Source organism: Sparus aurata, chromosome 14 (assembly GCF_900880675.1).
Source record: "Sparus aurata chromosome 14, fSpaAur1.1, whole genome shotgun sequence".
In the NCBI taxonomy this organism is placed as follows: Eukaryota; Metazoa; Chordata; class Actinopteri; order Spariformes; family Sparidae; genus Sparus; species Sparus aurata.
In genome coordinates, this window is record NC_044200.1 from 8,467,627 (window position 1) to 8,482,942 (window position 15,316).

The 15,316-nt window shown below is 42.6% G+C and overlaps 2 protein-coding genes and 2 non-coding genes across 4 annotated transcripts; 2 read left to right on the plus strand and 2 right to left on the minus strand.

Annotated features, from left to right (window-relative positions):
* Window positions 1–1,105: 1,105 nt before the first annotated feature.
* Window positions 1,106–3,769, minus strand: LOC115595964 (tubulin beta-1 chain-like). The gene is made up of 4 exons (XM_030440817.1): window positions 3,614–3,769; window positions 2,580–2,688; window positions 2,385–2,495; window positions 1,106–2,293 (listed from the first exon to the last, which is right to left on the minus strand). Exons 1-4 carry the CDS (start codon window positions 3,668–3,670, stop codon window positions 1,233–1,235), a joined length of 1,338 nt encoding a protein of 445 aa, XP_030296677.1. The 5' UTR covers window positions 3,671–3,769; the 3' UTR covers window positions 1,106–1,232.
* Window positions 3,770–9,060: 5,291 nt separating this feature from the next.
* Window positions 9,061–10,763, plus strand: LOC115595632 (uncharacterized). Its single transcript, XM_030440316.1, has 4 exons — window positions 9,061–9,218; window positions 9,844–9,954; window positions 10,092–10,399; window positions 10,474–10,763. The coding sequence occupies exons 1-4, from the start codon at window positions 9,156–9,158 to the stop codon at window positions 10,649–10,651; spliced, it is 660 nt and encodes a 219-aa protein (XP_030296176.1). The 5' UTR covers window positions 9,061–9,155; the 3' UTR covers window positions 10,652–10,763.
* Window positions 10,764–14,595: 3,832 nt separating this feature from the next.
* On the plus strand, window positions 14,596–14,667 carry trnaq-uug (transfer RNA glutamine (anticodon UUG)). The gene has a single exon. It is a non-coding gene; the product is annotated as a tRNA-Gln (tRNA).
* Window positions 14,668–14,956: 289 nt separating this feature from the next.
* On the minus strand, window positions 14,957–15,028 carry trnaq-uug (transfer RNA glutamine (anticodon UUG)). Its single transcript has one exon. It is a non-coding gene; the product is annotated as a tRNA-Gln (tRNA).
* Between the last annotated feature and the right edge of the window lie 288 nt (window positions 15,029–15,316).

Genomic DNA, 15,316 nt, shown 5'->3' on the forward strand with positions numbered 1-15,316 from the left:
GTGATAATATACCATAATATACCATTTACTATACTAGACTATATCATACACAACTACAACAAATCTAAGCCCAACCTTCAAATGAGTTGTTTTTTATTAATAAAGGGACAATAACACCATATTCTCAAGGGCATATTTTATTTAGATCTTAAAATATGCAGTATGAGAAACAGAATAAAACATGTAAATACATTAGTACAATACATACATTATGTCAGAAGGTTATGCTTTATTGGCCTCTGACAATTATGTTGTCCTTTGTCCATGACGCAGCCATTTCATGTGGTGTTGCAGTGGTGTAGGATTTATGAGACACCGTACTCATTCCTACAGAGCCCTGGAGGTGACGTGGATGTGTATTTCTTTCTTTCTTTTTTTTGTTTTTGAAGTCGTGCGTGAGTCATGGAAAGCTGAAGGTATTTTATTTAATAAATGTAGGTTTTCTGTCACAACTCTCACATGGATATGACACTACATGCACTTGCATCCATTTTTATTTTTCTCACGTTTTTCAAAGGACCCCGCCTGCAGCCCCTGAATTGGGATACAGCCATAACATTCAAGTAGTCCAGTTGCCTTTGATACAGCACTTGAACTTACCATGACCTGGATGACGGAGAACCTTCAGCACTATTCTATAGTATCATTCTTATTCTGTACAGACCCTTTCATTAAAAAACTCACATATCACATTATCTGATATTCTGGCAATGAATGATGTTAAAACATGAAATCTGTGATGTTAGCATATTTGAATAGTCATGTGCTGGTATAACTTGTGATCCAACAAAGCTGTTAATGAACTTTGATCTGGTATTGTAAACTAGTCTGCACTGATCTCCACTTCAACTGTATAATATGAATGTAGTATGGATTACAGAGCACTAGCAGCATAACATGCATTTCTGGTTTGCTTTAAAGGCATTCTTACAAATTATGTAACGGCACCACAAAGTTTAAAAGTTAAAGTACACTCCTTTTGATGGCTCATTTCTAGCAATATACCAGACATGCAGCAACACTATGTACAGTAAGTACATCAACTCAAAACTCACACTTTCCCATGCAAATAACTAATATCAGAATGAAAACCAAAGACACCAAATATGCATAACAACTTTTATTGACATTTTAACACCACTCTATTTCAACAGCCAACAGAACACTGAAAACTTGAAAGACTTTGAACATTAAATTAACGTTGCAACAGCACAGATTTGTAGAAATGGCATTTATGCCAGGTCCTCCTCACCCTCCTCATCAAATTCTCCCTCTTCCTCAGCAGTGGCATCCTGGTACTGCTGGTATTCAGACACCAGGTCATTCATGTTGCTCTCTGCCTCAGTGAACTCCATCTCATCCATGCCCTCACCTGTGTACCAGTGGAGGAAAGCTTTACGCCTGAACATAGCTGTGAATTGCTCGGAGATGCGCTTGAACAGCTCCTGGATGGCTGTGCTGTTACCAATGAAGGTGGCAGCCATCTTGAGGCCACGGGGAGGAATGTCACAGACGGCGGTCTTTACGTTGTTGGGGATCCATTCAACAAAGTAGCTGCTGTTTTTGTTCTGCACGTTCAGCATCTGCTCATCCACCTCCTTCATGGACATGCGCCCACGGAAGATTGCAGCCACTGTCAGGTAGCGGCCGTGTCGTGGATCACAGGCGGCCATCATGTTCTTGGCATCGAACATCTGCTGGGTGAGCTCTGGCACAGTGAGTGATCTGTACTGCTGGCTGCCTCTGCTTGTGAGTGGAGCAAAGCCTGGCATGAAGAAGTGCAGACGGGGGAATGGCACCATGTTTACAGCCAGCTTACGCAGGTCAGCATTGAGCTGTCCGGGGAACCTGAGGCAGGTAGTGACACCGCTCATGGTAGCAGACACAAGGTGGTTGAGGTCACCATATGAAGGGGTTGTGAGCTTGAGGGTGCGGAAACAGATGTCGTACAGGGCCTCATTGTCGATGCAGAAGGTCTCATCTGTGTTCTCTACAAGTTGGTGAACTGATAGTGTGGCGTTGTAGGGCTCAACTACCGTGTCTGATACTTTTGGGGAAGGCACCACGCTGAATGTGTTCATGATGCGGTCGGGGTATTCTTCTCGGATCTTACTAATGAGCAGGGTGCCCATACCAGAGCCTGTACCACCACCCAGAGAGTGTGTGAGCTGGAAACCCTGCAGGCAGTCGCAGCTCTCTGCCTCCTTCCTCACCACATCCAGAACAGAGTCCACCAGCTCTGCACCCTCAGTGTAGTGACCCTTTGCCCAGTTGTTGCCAGCACCACTCTGGCCTGGAAGACAAGAATCAAGATTAAGCCTCACGGCACTCTTGGTACATAATGAGTAGCAGCTGAACATTTTGTTAAATTTACACAAACTTACCAAATACAAAGTTGTCTGGTCTGAAGATCTGGCCAAAAGGTCCAGACCTCACAGAATCCATGGTGCCTGGCTCAAGATCAACCAGCACTCCACGGGGGACATATTTACCACCTACAAAAAGCATAAGAGATGTTAGGGGAAAAGGAAAAGTATTCTCAGAGTGTGCAAGTAAAATCAGAAATGCGCTACACTAACCCGAGGCTTCATTGTAGTAGACATTGATCCTGTCCAGCTGCAGGTCACTGTCACCATGGTACGTGCCAGTTGGGTCAATGCCGTGCTCATCACTGATCACCTCCCAAAACTGTAAAAAGATGAATAAACCTTGTGTAATCTTAAACAAATCTTAACACTGCATCCATGTATGTGGAGTGTTCCAGTTATTATTTTATTGGCATATAAATGTCAGATCTAATCAATGCCTATTATTGAATTGTTTTAAACACAACTTCCCGCCTTGCCCTCTTCCGCGCACTGCGCCCTGATCCCCTATTGGCTGCCACTCAACAGCTATGAATCTGAAAATTCCCAGCTCTCCCTCTATGTTTCTCCTGCAAAAATAATTTCATACAAACATCACAGTAATATGACTTAAGTATTTCCCAAGGAGCACTTTTCAGACGACAAACACTTCGTTTTGTTCGCAGTCCAGTAAGGTGCATTGCAGTAAGGTGATAGAGGTTAACTGTTAGCTAACTAACTGGTCTGTTAGCCGTCCGTTGGTAAGCTAACAGTTAACGTTAGTGAGCTAACTGTAACTGTTTGCTCACTAACTGACGGCTAACTGACCAGTTAGTTAGCTAACAGTTACTGAGCTAACTAACTGGGGATAGTTAGCTTAACTTACAGAAAAACCGTTTGTAACATTTAAACTGACATTTAAGATGTCAGTTTAAAGATGTAACGTTAACGTTATACTACAACAGACAAACGGCATTATTTCGACAGAAATCATAACTACAATAAAAATAGAAATATATGAAAATGTGTTGGGGTTTTTTCATCTGTACTTCAAGGTCTTCACAGAAACCAAGCAGTATCAGCTTGGATAAAACACTAAAAGGAGTCATTTCAAAAGTAGGACACATTGATATTCATAGAATGTGGCTTCTGGGACGCGCACAGGCACATAACTTAGCTAGCACCGGCTCCAAGACAATAAAACACGGTGTTACTGGTTAAAATGACTCAATTTAATACTCAAAAGGCGATTACATCAATTTACTAACCTTGGCACCAATCTGGTTTCCGCACTGCCCTACTTGAATATGCACAATTTCCCTCATTATTTTCTCTCGGGTTAGGGTAGACCTTTCAGTGACTGACTTCGCAGCTCCGTACGCGCGAACCTACCAGCTCAACGCTTAGCTTTATAGTTCAGATGGACCCGCCCTTCCCACCTCTGCTCGAACGTCTATTGGTTCGTTTTCCCAAGAATACTTTACAGACAAACTATTAAACCAATCAAATGTTCACATTATTATCCGCTATTGGTCCAGTTCGTTTGTCAGTCAGTCACAGTCAGTGGCGGGCCTTCCAACAGACGACATGGGCGCTTGCCTAGGACGCCATCTAGTGAGGGGCGCCAAATATTGCGCGAGAAAAAAAATATAATTAAAATTATGTCTATTTATTTTTCAACAGTTTTTGCCATCCCTCTATCTATAACAATACTTTGACATAAAAAAAATGAATTAAAAGCAAGTAAAAGAAATGACAATTCTGTTACAAGTCACGGTCACATCACGCTAGGGCACACACATTGATGGTGGTCGGTCGGTTGGCTGTGTGTAGACGGGTCCATGGAAAATGAAACGGCAAAAGCCATCCGGGGCAGGAGAAAGCTTCAAAGACGAAAAGGTATGTCATTTGATTGTATATATTGTTTAAATTCCCCGAGCATCCATGATATAATCATGCTAGCTAGCAGTAGCGTCATGTCATCTTACTAGTAATCTAACGTTAAGTAGTAATGAGGGTGTGTGAGTTCCGCCTCGTTCGGCTGGGTTTGGTGTTATTAACATGCAGTCAGCCGCAAAATTGTAATAACACTGACATGAGACTGGTTCAGACTGCTGGCAAAATTAGATTAGTGTCAGTTTTGGATTCGTTTTTAACTTTACTGTTTAACTTTTTAAGTTCAAGTGCCGTTCAAGTTTACATCTAACCAGAGTGCAAACTAGTAAAGTGCTGAGTGAGTCACTGCCTCACATGCAGATGAGGATAACAACATGTGGACTTTATAGAGAGAGGTGCAGACGATGAGCATATTCTATATACTGATGAAGAGAGATAAGTACAAGTTGCATACTGATGGAATATTGTATCCAAAAAGTTGAGCATAATTTGAGGATGCCCCACAGATGCTCAATATGGTTTAGGTCTGGAGACGTACCTGGCCAGTCCATCACCTTTACCCTCAGCTTCTTTAGCAAGGCAGTGGTCGTCTTGAAGGTGTGTTTGGGGTCATTCTCATGTTGGAACAGTGGCGTGCACAGACTTTTTGAAGGGCAGGGGTGAAAAAAAAGGGCACTTTAGCGCACGTTTTGGCTCCCAAGAGGGCACTTTAGCGTGCGTTTTTTGCCCCCCAGAGGCCACTTTAGCGCGTGTTTTGGCTCCCAAGAGTGCAGTTTATCATGTTTTAACCAGCCAAGGGGACGGTTTAGTGTGTTTTGCCAACCAAGAGGGCACTTTGACACGCTTTTTTGGCTCCCAAGAGGACACTTTAGCACACCTTTTGGCTCCCAGGAGGGCACTTTAGCACACCTTTTGGCTCCCAGGAGGGCACTTTAGCGCACGTTTTTCAACAATTTAGCCACTGCCCCTCCCTTGTGCACATCACCGTGTTGAAATGCTGCCCTGAATTACAAGGTCCAAAAGACCGAAACCACATTTTCATTATTAGTCTATATTAGTCTTATGTATAGCACACATCAAGCATCTGTTTGTTTTTGTGATTTTTTTTATTAAAATGTAACATCCATTGTTCACATATACTTTTCTTCTCTCTTTAGACGCAGTTTTAACATATTTCACCACCACCAGCCCAGTGACACAGCATCAGGAGCTCCTGTCCCTCTACCTCAGCACAGCAGAGTGACACAGCGTCAGGACTAAAGGCTGCACCAATAGATGCTGACTGGACATCTCTTCTAACTGACTAAGTGAGATGAGAGTTAGTTCACAGAGGACCAGTTCAAATAAAAAAGCAGTTACACGTTTCCCAAAAAACAAAGATGGGAGAGTGTCAACATGACCTTTGTAACAGAGTCTTAGTCAGTGCTGAAAAAAATCAAAAGAAGCAGGCTGATGTACTCAAACAGAAATGATAGCTTTCACTGCTTCTGCTGCTAAATGTTTTCTCCAAAAGAATACAGACTTAATAAGGAAGGACTAAAGGACTGGAACAATGCAAGCCACTTGCAGAAGGTTCATGAGGATAGCCAGGAGCACAATACCCACATGGCAACATGGAAGGAGTTGGAGGTCGTTTTGCAAAGCGGCTGACAATAGATAAACGAGAGATGGCACTCTTTCCCCCACCTGTAGATTCTTGCAGATAGCTGTGGTCAAACCCTCCATCTTAGTCCTCTGCCATCCTCTGCAGCCTGAACCTCCACCTGCACCCTCTGCCACAAACCTGAAACCGCTGCTTCATCCTGCTTATTCTGGCATGGAGCTGCAGAATAATCCTCCACCTACAGCTTCTTCCAGCAACCTGCAGTCCCCTCCACCTGCAGATGATTGCAAACAGCTACAGCCGCCACCAGAAAACTCCACTGCCAGCAAACATCCAGTGAGTAAAGTGCTGTGAGTGCTAAACTAAAGAGTCGTTATAGAAAGATCTGAACTCCATGTGAGTGGTTAGAAACACATTTTCAGAACTTTAATTTATTTTGTTTCGTGTCATCTCAGACAAACATCAGCTGGTGGATCCGTGCTGTTCCTAAAGGCATCATCAAACTGGGTCAGCTGTCATGGAGAAGTCCAAGCTGTGTAACCTTCATGGCATTGTCCTCCAAAGAGCTGCTAGAAATCATCAAAACACTGAGGTAAGCCACACATTGGTTATATTTCTCATGGGTTTTAATGAACTAAAGAACTTTAAATTATTTTTTTTATGAATGATCTAACCTAGATTTAGAACAAATAAATGCATATATTATCCTCCTGCAGGAAATGATATCCGGTGTCTTCACTTGAACAACAGCAGTGATTCATCACCTCTCCACGTGGTTCCTCTCGGTCAAAACTCAAGATCACCCAGAGCCCAACAAGGTCCTGACCCGGGACCTCTCTGCTGCTGCAAGGAAAGAGACAACAGAACTCCTTTCAGAGGGCCAATAAAATATCAGCATACATTATTCTGTTTTCAGTGAATTATTTTAAAATAGTCCAGCTGAAGACGCTGATGTTTCATTTGCCATGATAACAAAGCTTGTCTTTGTGACAGCATGTAGTCATATGTATCATCATACAAGCTCCACAGGAAGTGTGCAGATCTGTGAACTGTTGGATTAAAAATTAACTAAACGGTACAAACTGGATTTTTAAATGTGTATGATCATTTGAAATGATTGTAATAATGATACCTTAGGCAACATATTGGTTTAGATAATAATAACACAACTTATCAAGACAAAATATTCATATTAATTTATCTGGTCTTGTAAACATTCTGAGTCAAATGTTTGTTTTTATCAAAGAAAAGTCAGTCTTCACAAAGAAGTCACAGTTTACAGACACAGGTCTTCATGCAAAAAAATAAAATGTATGTAAGTATACATTGTTTACATTTGTGTTTCCTGCTGATAAACATTTAGTTCTTATCATTTAAACCAAAACTTACCTTTCGTGATAATTTGACAACATATTTGATAACAACAAAACATTTTATGCAGCCTATTTGTTGTGTTTGAAAGAATACAATTCTTGTTCATGGTGATAAAAAATCCAGATATGTGTAATGCACCACAACAACAGCAAGAGTCGTACAATTATTCTATTTACTATTGTTTTTTTGTTTCAAAATTCTAATTGAAAAGTGGAATTCAAACTGAGATATTGATATTCACAATATTAATGAGCTAATAATACAAACTTAGAAATATTTATGTTTTCCATAAGTGAGTAAACAGCTGTTCTCAGAGGAAAATAAAGTCCCACAACACCAATTTAAACTAGAAAGGTGGCAGGGTACGCCACATATAAACAAAGAAAACAGTATGAAATTTACTGTAAAACGATGTAGTTAGATTTCAGATTTTTTAATTAATTTTTTTCAGAAAAAGGGGAATAGTAACAGGATTACAATCATAAAGTGAAGAATGATACACTAGTTTGTAACCATGTACATGTGCACACGTGACAACACTCCATGAGTCTCACACATCACTCTGGTCATGAGTGAATCCAAATACACAGATATTCAGATCAAATAAAGGTCATCTTGTCGATATTCCTTTTCTCTCACTACCAATTTTAACAGGTAATTATTAACTGTATCAGAATACATTGTTAAAGTAACCAGGATTTCCACTTGACCAATCACGTGTGCTTTTAAGATATTAAGCCTTTAATGCTGTCATAAATTAAACTGACTCAGCACTATAAACACAGCCACTGTTGTCACGTTTGTGTCACAGTCAGCAGACACAGGACTTCATCTCATCTCTGACAAATGATACAAAACAAGAACGCTCTTGATATTTCCGCGATTTCGGGTCAGAATTTGTACCTTTATGTAACAAGACTTTGTCATACAATGTGATTTATCGTCTAAGCTGAAAGTTTTGTCATTTTCAAAGTTCATTTCTGTGACCTGAGAATTTTTGTACTCATCAGTTTGTGTTCGTTTGTGTGTAGCACAGGAACTACACGTGGAGTTTTCTTTATACTTCTTTTGTTGCATGATGACACATTCATACTGAAACTTGAATTCACACAATTCTGATATGTGGCTCAGTGGAAAACAGATAGTAATAACAGTTTGATTCTATTTTTATACCTTTATGTAAATACAATTTAGTACAGTTCACTGAGGTGATGCTTGCAAACCTGCTTTGAAGAGGATGCAGTCAGAGTGGACATTTCTTCATAGTTACATATGCACTCATATCTCTCTGAAATACCAGCGGGGAGACATGCTGTTAAAAAAGATGTGCACAAAGTCAATGTATGAATAAACTTAACTGAACGGATAATATTTATTAATTATGCACTAAATTTAAATGTGTACTTTGACTTTTAAACCTGTGCTGACAGCTGGGATTTCTGTGTGTGTGTGTGTGTGTGTGTGTGTGTGTGTGTGTGTGTGTGTGAGTGCAGCTCCACTAATAAAATACACACTGGTAACTTGTTGCACTCTTTCTGATGTTAATGAAATAATGTCCATACAAGCTGAGAGTCTAAGAACCTGAGATATAGATTAAGTTAAAAAAAAATTTACTTAAGGAGTGTGAAATGTTTCTATGTCAAAATAAAAGCCTTCACATGTGGTCCTGTCACAAGGAGCTGTTTCTATCAGGACTGAAACGAACATTTCCTCATGGTTAGATCTGGACTAAGAGGCGAGCTGTGACTGTAGAACACACGCGCACAAAAAATGGCCCCGCAGGATTCCACGGTTGCTGTGTTTTTCTCCAGGTGCATCATTCCCATCAGGTCATCATTTCAAAACAAAGCCCGAAACTGTCAACACGAGGGATTTGACCCGTTCCACTCGTCAATTTCTGTAGATTTTTCTTTCTCCTGAAAACTTTTTTGCTGCAGATGACGACGAACGACCCGCTGAGACTGACAGCCGACACACAACCGACCTCCAACATGGAACATGTGAGACTTGAACACTTTGACAGTCTGATGGTGTTTTCTGTGTGTTGTGAAGCCTGACAGGTGAAAAGTCACCAGGCTCTGAGATGAACACTGTAACATGTCTCATGGTACAGACAATAGACTCAAGTACACAAACTAATGAAGTGTAGAGAAAAGAATGAAGGTTATTAAAGTGTTTGGAAATGAAGCAGCTGTTCAGGCCGAAGCAGACATGTTGTACATCATGTAGTGGGAGGCAGTGGTGGACAGGTGAGCTAGTCAGACCCTTCAGTCCTACTTCAGTACAGGTGGATATATCCTGCAAAAATACTCTATTACAAGTAAAAGAATCTATAATCAAGTTTATAATCAAGATAATGTGCATTAACTCGGAAAAATTGCTTTTACTGAATTATAAATCAATATATTGTCAGTATTCCTCGTGTAGGACTGTTGATAAGCTGGATTTTATTGGCCCAGCTGCTCACTGTTGCACCTGTCTGGAGCAACAGGCCTCTATGCTAATTTATATTACTTTTAAAGGACAGTTACAGAAATTAGATCCGCTCTATTCAATGCAACCTGTTGCTATGACTGCACCTTCAGAGCCTCACTGTGACATGTGAATGTGTGTGTGTTGTTGCAGTGTGACCTTCCCGTCCACCTGCGTGACCACGACTACGGCAGCCGCAGGAGAAGCTCTGCGCGCTGGGCACGCGGTTCCTGGAGCAAGTGTCCATGCTGCAGGAACGAGCAGGTTAGACATCTGGAGGAAAAAACACAACGTTCCCTTCTGATGTAGATGTTTCTCTTGTCAGAGTGTGAAAGTATTCTGTTGATAAGTAACAAGTTGAACGGCCTGACATCCTCTCGTGTGCTGCTGACCTCCTCCAGGTGAGTTTAACCCCGGGGCCCCAGCACTCTGCTGCTAAGGCCAAATTTCTCTGGAAGAGGAAGCGGAGCTCCACCTCCCTTCCTTCTACACCTTCTGCTCATGGTCCAGGGAAGAGCAATTTGGTCCCAGCGCCTCCGTCCACCATCCCGCCTGCTGACCTGCCCGCGGCGTCCAACGTGCCCCCCGGCCCACCTGCCAACCAGCCGAGCTCCACTGGTGCGAACCGCTCCGGCCCAGTAAAGATACACAACTGCTCAGTGGAAGATTACCAGAGAGTCTACCATGAAGTGGTAGACGTCCTGCTGAGGTACGTTCGGCTCAAACATGCTGACTCTTTCAATTCACATTTTACACCATCTGTGTTCCCTCCACTCCTCACAGGTACCAGAGCGGCTGGGCTCGTCCTTACAGTTTGCAGCTGGGACGACATATCAAGTGGAAGCTGTGGGAGAGACTGGACCGCCCCGTCATGACATCATCAACCCATCAAGACGGACGCACACACGTGGACGTCTCGTACGGGGGTGGAGTCTCTCCTCCCCTCTTCAGGATTCAATAGGCCATTTTGCCCTGGACTAATAGGGCTCCATCCTATTCTATTCTGAAGACTTGTGCTGGCTGCACAAGTCTAATTAAAGGCTCTCACAAATAAATAGTGTGGGTATATTGTACATTTTCTGAATCATCAGAGTGCCGTGAGTATTGAAGTTGTTGAGTTTTGTGTCCCTGGTATTCTGTCATGCCACAGGGATAAAAGAAAGCATACAGTTTAGGCGGAAATTGTGAGAAAATGTGCGTTATTTCTGGTTGAAAGAAGTCATGCGACCTCTGTGTTTGTCAGACAGATTCAGTACTGGGCTTAAATGAAAGCCTAAAACGTCCCCTTTTCAACGATACCAAGAATCATATTATAGAACATTGAAAATATCCCTACCATGAGCCTAAACCAAATATACACCAGCTTTCAAAAACGGAATTTATCTTAGGGGTTAGTAACTTCATGAGCTGAAAAAAGTGATTTCGCTACCACCCCTGCACTGCTATCGTGATTTTTCTAGTACTCGGGGTGTATACCTTGCCAAAAATCACTATGAGACTTTGTCCCCCCCAGATGATACCGATGGCCCAAATTTGGGGCCCTGGCTCATGGACTATCTATGACGTAGACACTCTGGGAGAAGCGAGCCCTGGACAGCCTCTACTTAAAAGAGCAAAGAAGTCCGACTGACCTGAGAACAGCGGCTTCACTCTAACACTGTGATAACAGTTCAATAAGATCAGATCCAGCCTGTAAATATTAGAGACTTCAACACAACTGGCTTAATTGACATCAGTACATGCAGCCTCTGTCAGTAATCAAGCCTCCACCTCGAACACCATCTACGCCACCTGACAAGACCCGACCTCTGAGAGCCACCTGGAGTAAGAGGCTCCATCCTCCGCCTACAAGTCTCTCCAGCCACTTTTAAATCTAAACCGTGCCTTCTTACTACGTCAGCCATCTGCTGCTCTAGCCTCCACCTGCAGACAGCAGACAGCTGCAAAGACATGCTACACCCGAATCTTCAGCCAAGAACATCCGCTGCCAGCTCCGCCTGTAAAATTCTTGTAGTCAGCTGCAACCTGATTCATCCAATTGCAGCCGCTTCCAACTCCTGCCTCCACCTACTGCCTCTGCCAGAAACCTGCAGCCACCAGCTCCACCTGCAGATTCTAGCAGAGAATTGCAACAAGTCCACCTACAGCCTCTGCCAGCAACGTCCACTGCAACCTCCACCTGTGGATTCTGACAGATTGCTGCAACCCATGTACTCCAACTAAAGTCCAAACTGAGTCCTCTTCTAGAAACCTCCACCTCCACCTCCACCATCAGCTAAAAAAAAACCTGCTGCCTCCACCTGTCCATTTGTACTAAGAAGAGCAACACAAGCCTCCACCGAATCTCCACCATCAACCTGCAGCCACCAGCTCCACCTGAAGACTCTGGTTGAAAAGCGCAGCTAAAACCTCCACCCAAAGTGTTTTTTACCTTCGGCCTACATCCTCTGCCAGTAACCTGTTGTTTCCTCCACCAACAGATTCTGGATGACCATTAAGACCTCTACCTCCACCTCCATCCAAATCAGAACCTCTGCCTCCACCAGTAGATGTGTTCTGACAACCACAAGCCTCCACCTAAAGCCTTTGCTAGAACCTGCAGCCACCAGCTCCACCTGCAGACTCTAGCAGAGAAATGCCATTTCAATGTCAACCGACAGAAACATCCACCTCTTCCAGGAACCTGCAGCTGCCACCTCCACCTGCAGATTCCTGGAAAGTGCTGCCAGAACCTCCACCTAAAGTGTCTTCCATCTTCACGCTCACAGTCTCTGCCAGTAACCTGTTGCTTCCTCCACCTACAGATTCTGGTGGACCGATGACGCCTCAACCTGAACATCCATCGCCAACTCCGTCATCAGCTTAAAAAACCTGTTGCCTCCACCAGTCAGTTTGTTTCAACAAGAGCAACAGAGGCCTCCACCTAAAACCTCTTCCAGGAACCTGCAGCTGCCACCTCCTCTTGCAGATTCTAGTAGGCAACTACAGCCAAAACCTCCACCCAAAGTGTCTTCCATCTTCTGCTGACAGTCTCCGCCAGTAACCTTTTGTCTTCCTCCACCCACAGATTTTGGAAGACCACTGAAGCCTCCACCTCCGCCCTCAGCTGAAAAAACAACAGCCTCCATCAGTAGATTAGTGCAGACGGACACAAGCCACCACCAAAAGTCTCTGCCAGAAACCTGCAGCCGCCAGCTCCACCTGCAGATTCTAGCAGACGGTTTCAACAAGTCCACCTACCGCCTCTGCCAGCAGCATCCACTGCAACCTCCACCTGTGGATTCTGACAGATTGCACCTCCAACATCTATCTGGGGGGAGAAAGTCAGTAAATAGACTTTCATTTGCACACTGGTCCACTGGCGAGGAGACTGCAGCGCCTTAGACTGCCCATCCATCCTGACTGTTTTCAGCACCTGGCACTACTTTCAGAGATCAGATTTATCAGAGAACAAAAGTGTTTAATACAGCCTGCACGCTACATGGGGAGTGTATATCTGCCACTGGTTTCTTTGTTTTGTTCCACTGTTCCACTGATCACCTGTTCAGTCGTAACCACCCTACCCTTATAAATTCATTTAAAAGCTGGGAAAAAGATGTGTCGCTATCCACGTAGCAAAGACACTGTGTTGATAATCCCTGTGTGACCGTCTAAAAGTTATTTTGCCCACAAATTGAAACTAAGCCTCTCTGTAGAGGTTCCCTGGTGTGATGGTTAGCACTCTTGGTTCCAATCCAGTGATCGGAGCTCAGGTTTCGGTGGAACCTATGGCGAAACTGGTGATGTGTAAATAAAGGAAACAACTGAATGTCAAGACCTTCTTACTGCGTCCCATGTCTCTATTTTATACATAGACAATATCATAATGCTATATAACAAACATGACCACCAGGCAAAAACACTGACAGGTTATGAGAAGTCCCTGTATGTAGGAATAATCATGCAGTTTAAAAGTAGAACTTTGAGTACTGGCCCACTTCAAGGACTGCCTCTGAATATTACTTAACTATCCACCGATAGTTACACTACAATCGCTTTTTTTTGTGTGGATCAATAATAGAAAAAGTCATGTGAGTGTGTGTCACTTAGATAACCTAGTTAGTGTGAATGCTGCAACCATACATTTCACTGCAGCAAAGTGGAGAAATCTCACCTCAAAATCTCCTCCAAAATGAATAAACTCCATCTACATTATGGTAGGTTAGTTGGTTGTGAATCCAGGAGGCATTCACAATTATGTTCTTCTGCGCACGGAATTCTTTATTTTCTAGCGCTGCAAGCATTCACACTATTGTTCTTCTGGAATTTAATAATATTATTATTTTTCTTCCGTACATTTTTCGGCTCGCTTTTCCTCCAACAAGTTTTGAGCTACAGAAACCATCCAACTATCAAAAGGTTCAGGACATGTTCACGTTAAGGACATGATGGCTTGTATTTTTGGCTTGTTTGGATCTATCATACTTCTAGAAATATTCAGCCTTTTCTGCGAAAACGTTCCCATTCATCCCTATGGGGAATTTTTTAAAATTCGTTCTGCTGCTATTTCAGCATACATTCAGCTAGAGAAACCGGTCAAATATTAAAATGTTCCGCTTTTTAAGCTCTTTCAGCCTATTACTTTCAAGCTTTTCTGCCTTTTAAGCACTTGAAAAATTCAGCAAAATCTTGACAATTCATTCTTATTTTTTTATGCATTTCAGGCAAGTATTTTCCAGTATATTCAGTAGTTTTTCGAAGTCACTTCAGCCGTCATCATTTTCGCAGGAAATGCAATTTATGTAGTCACATTTAAAAATGGTAAAAGCTGCTTTTTTGCCAAGGACCATTTAGTCACTGATTGTATATCTGTTGTACGGCTTGTATAAGGTGTATGCTGACTTCATATAAGACTTTAACACCAGAGGTTCCATGGTGTAATGGTTAGCACTCTGGACTTTGAATCCAGTGATCTGAGTTCAAATCTCGGTGGAACCTGGCTAAAGGCAGGTCAGATGCAAAAGTTTGCAGATTCTTGCAGGATAACTTTCCACTCAATTTTACAAACCATAAAATGTCAACTTACTTTAAGTATCATACACATTTAAGTTGACTTCAACTTGCGGCTGTTTACTAGGTTCCTCTAGGTTTTAAACTCAGATCACTGAAATCAAAGCCCAGAGAGCTAACGTTACTAACACTGCACAAACCATGTAAGAGACAACCATTCTTGTATATGCTCCATATGGACTTTGTGTTATTTGAGACCTTGAATGAGCATTAAATTAGGTTCCACCGAGATTTGAACTCGGATCACTGGATTCAAAGTCCAGAGTGCTAACCATTACACCATGGAACCGCTGGAGAGTTAGCTGCAATCTCTAGCTACTATTTACCAAAATAGTATTCACCAGTATTCCTGCTCGGGTTGTGGACATAACAGAATCTGAAGCCAAAATATGAGAATTTAGGTGTGGCACTGAAAGGGTGGAAAGTTTGGTTATACACATTGGTTGCTGCCTTTGACACCTCTCGCACTAGCAGAGGTTTTCCACCAGATGGCAGTAATGTATTTACACCGGTCCCATACTTCAGGTTTATATTTTGCTTTCATCATTTTGTTCATAAATACTAAACATATAATGTC

Bases quoted from the DNA above. Each gene is read 5' to 3' on its own strand.
- LOC115595632 (XM_030440316.1), top strand. From the start codon at position 9,156: ATGACGACGAACGACCCGCTGAGACTGACAGCCGACACACAACCGACC. The intron at 9,219-9,843 runs GTGAGACTTGAA...GTGTTGTTGCAG, and splicing joins CGACCTCCAACATGGAACAT to TGTGACCTTCCCGTCCACCT. The intron at 9,955-10,091 runs GTTAGACATCTG...GACCTCCTCCAG, and splicing joins CATGCTGCAGGAACGAGCAG to GTGAGTTTAACCCCGGGGCC.
- LOC115595964 (XM_030440817.1), bottom strand. From the start codon at position 3,670: ATGAGGGAAATTGTGCATATTCAAGTAGGGCAGTGCGGAAACCAGATT. The intron at 2,689-3,613 runs GTTAGTAAATTG...ATCTTTTTACAG, and splicing joins GAAACCAGATTGGTGCCAAG to TTTTGGGAGGTGATCAGTGA. The intron at 2,294-2,384 runs GTAAGTTTGTGT...CTTGTCTTCCAG, and splicing joins ACCAGACAACTTTGTATTTG to GCCAGAGTGGTGCTGGCAAC.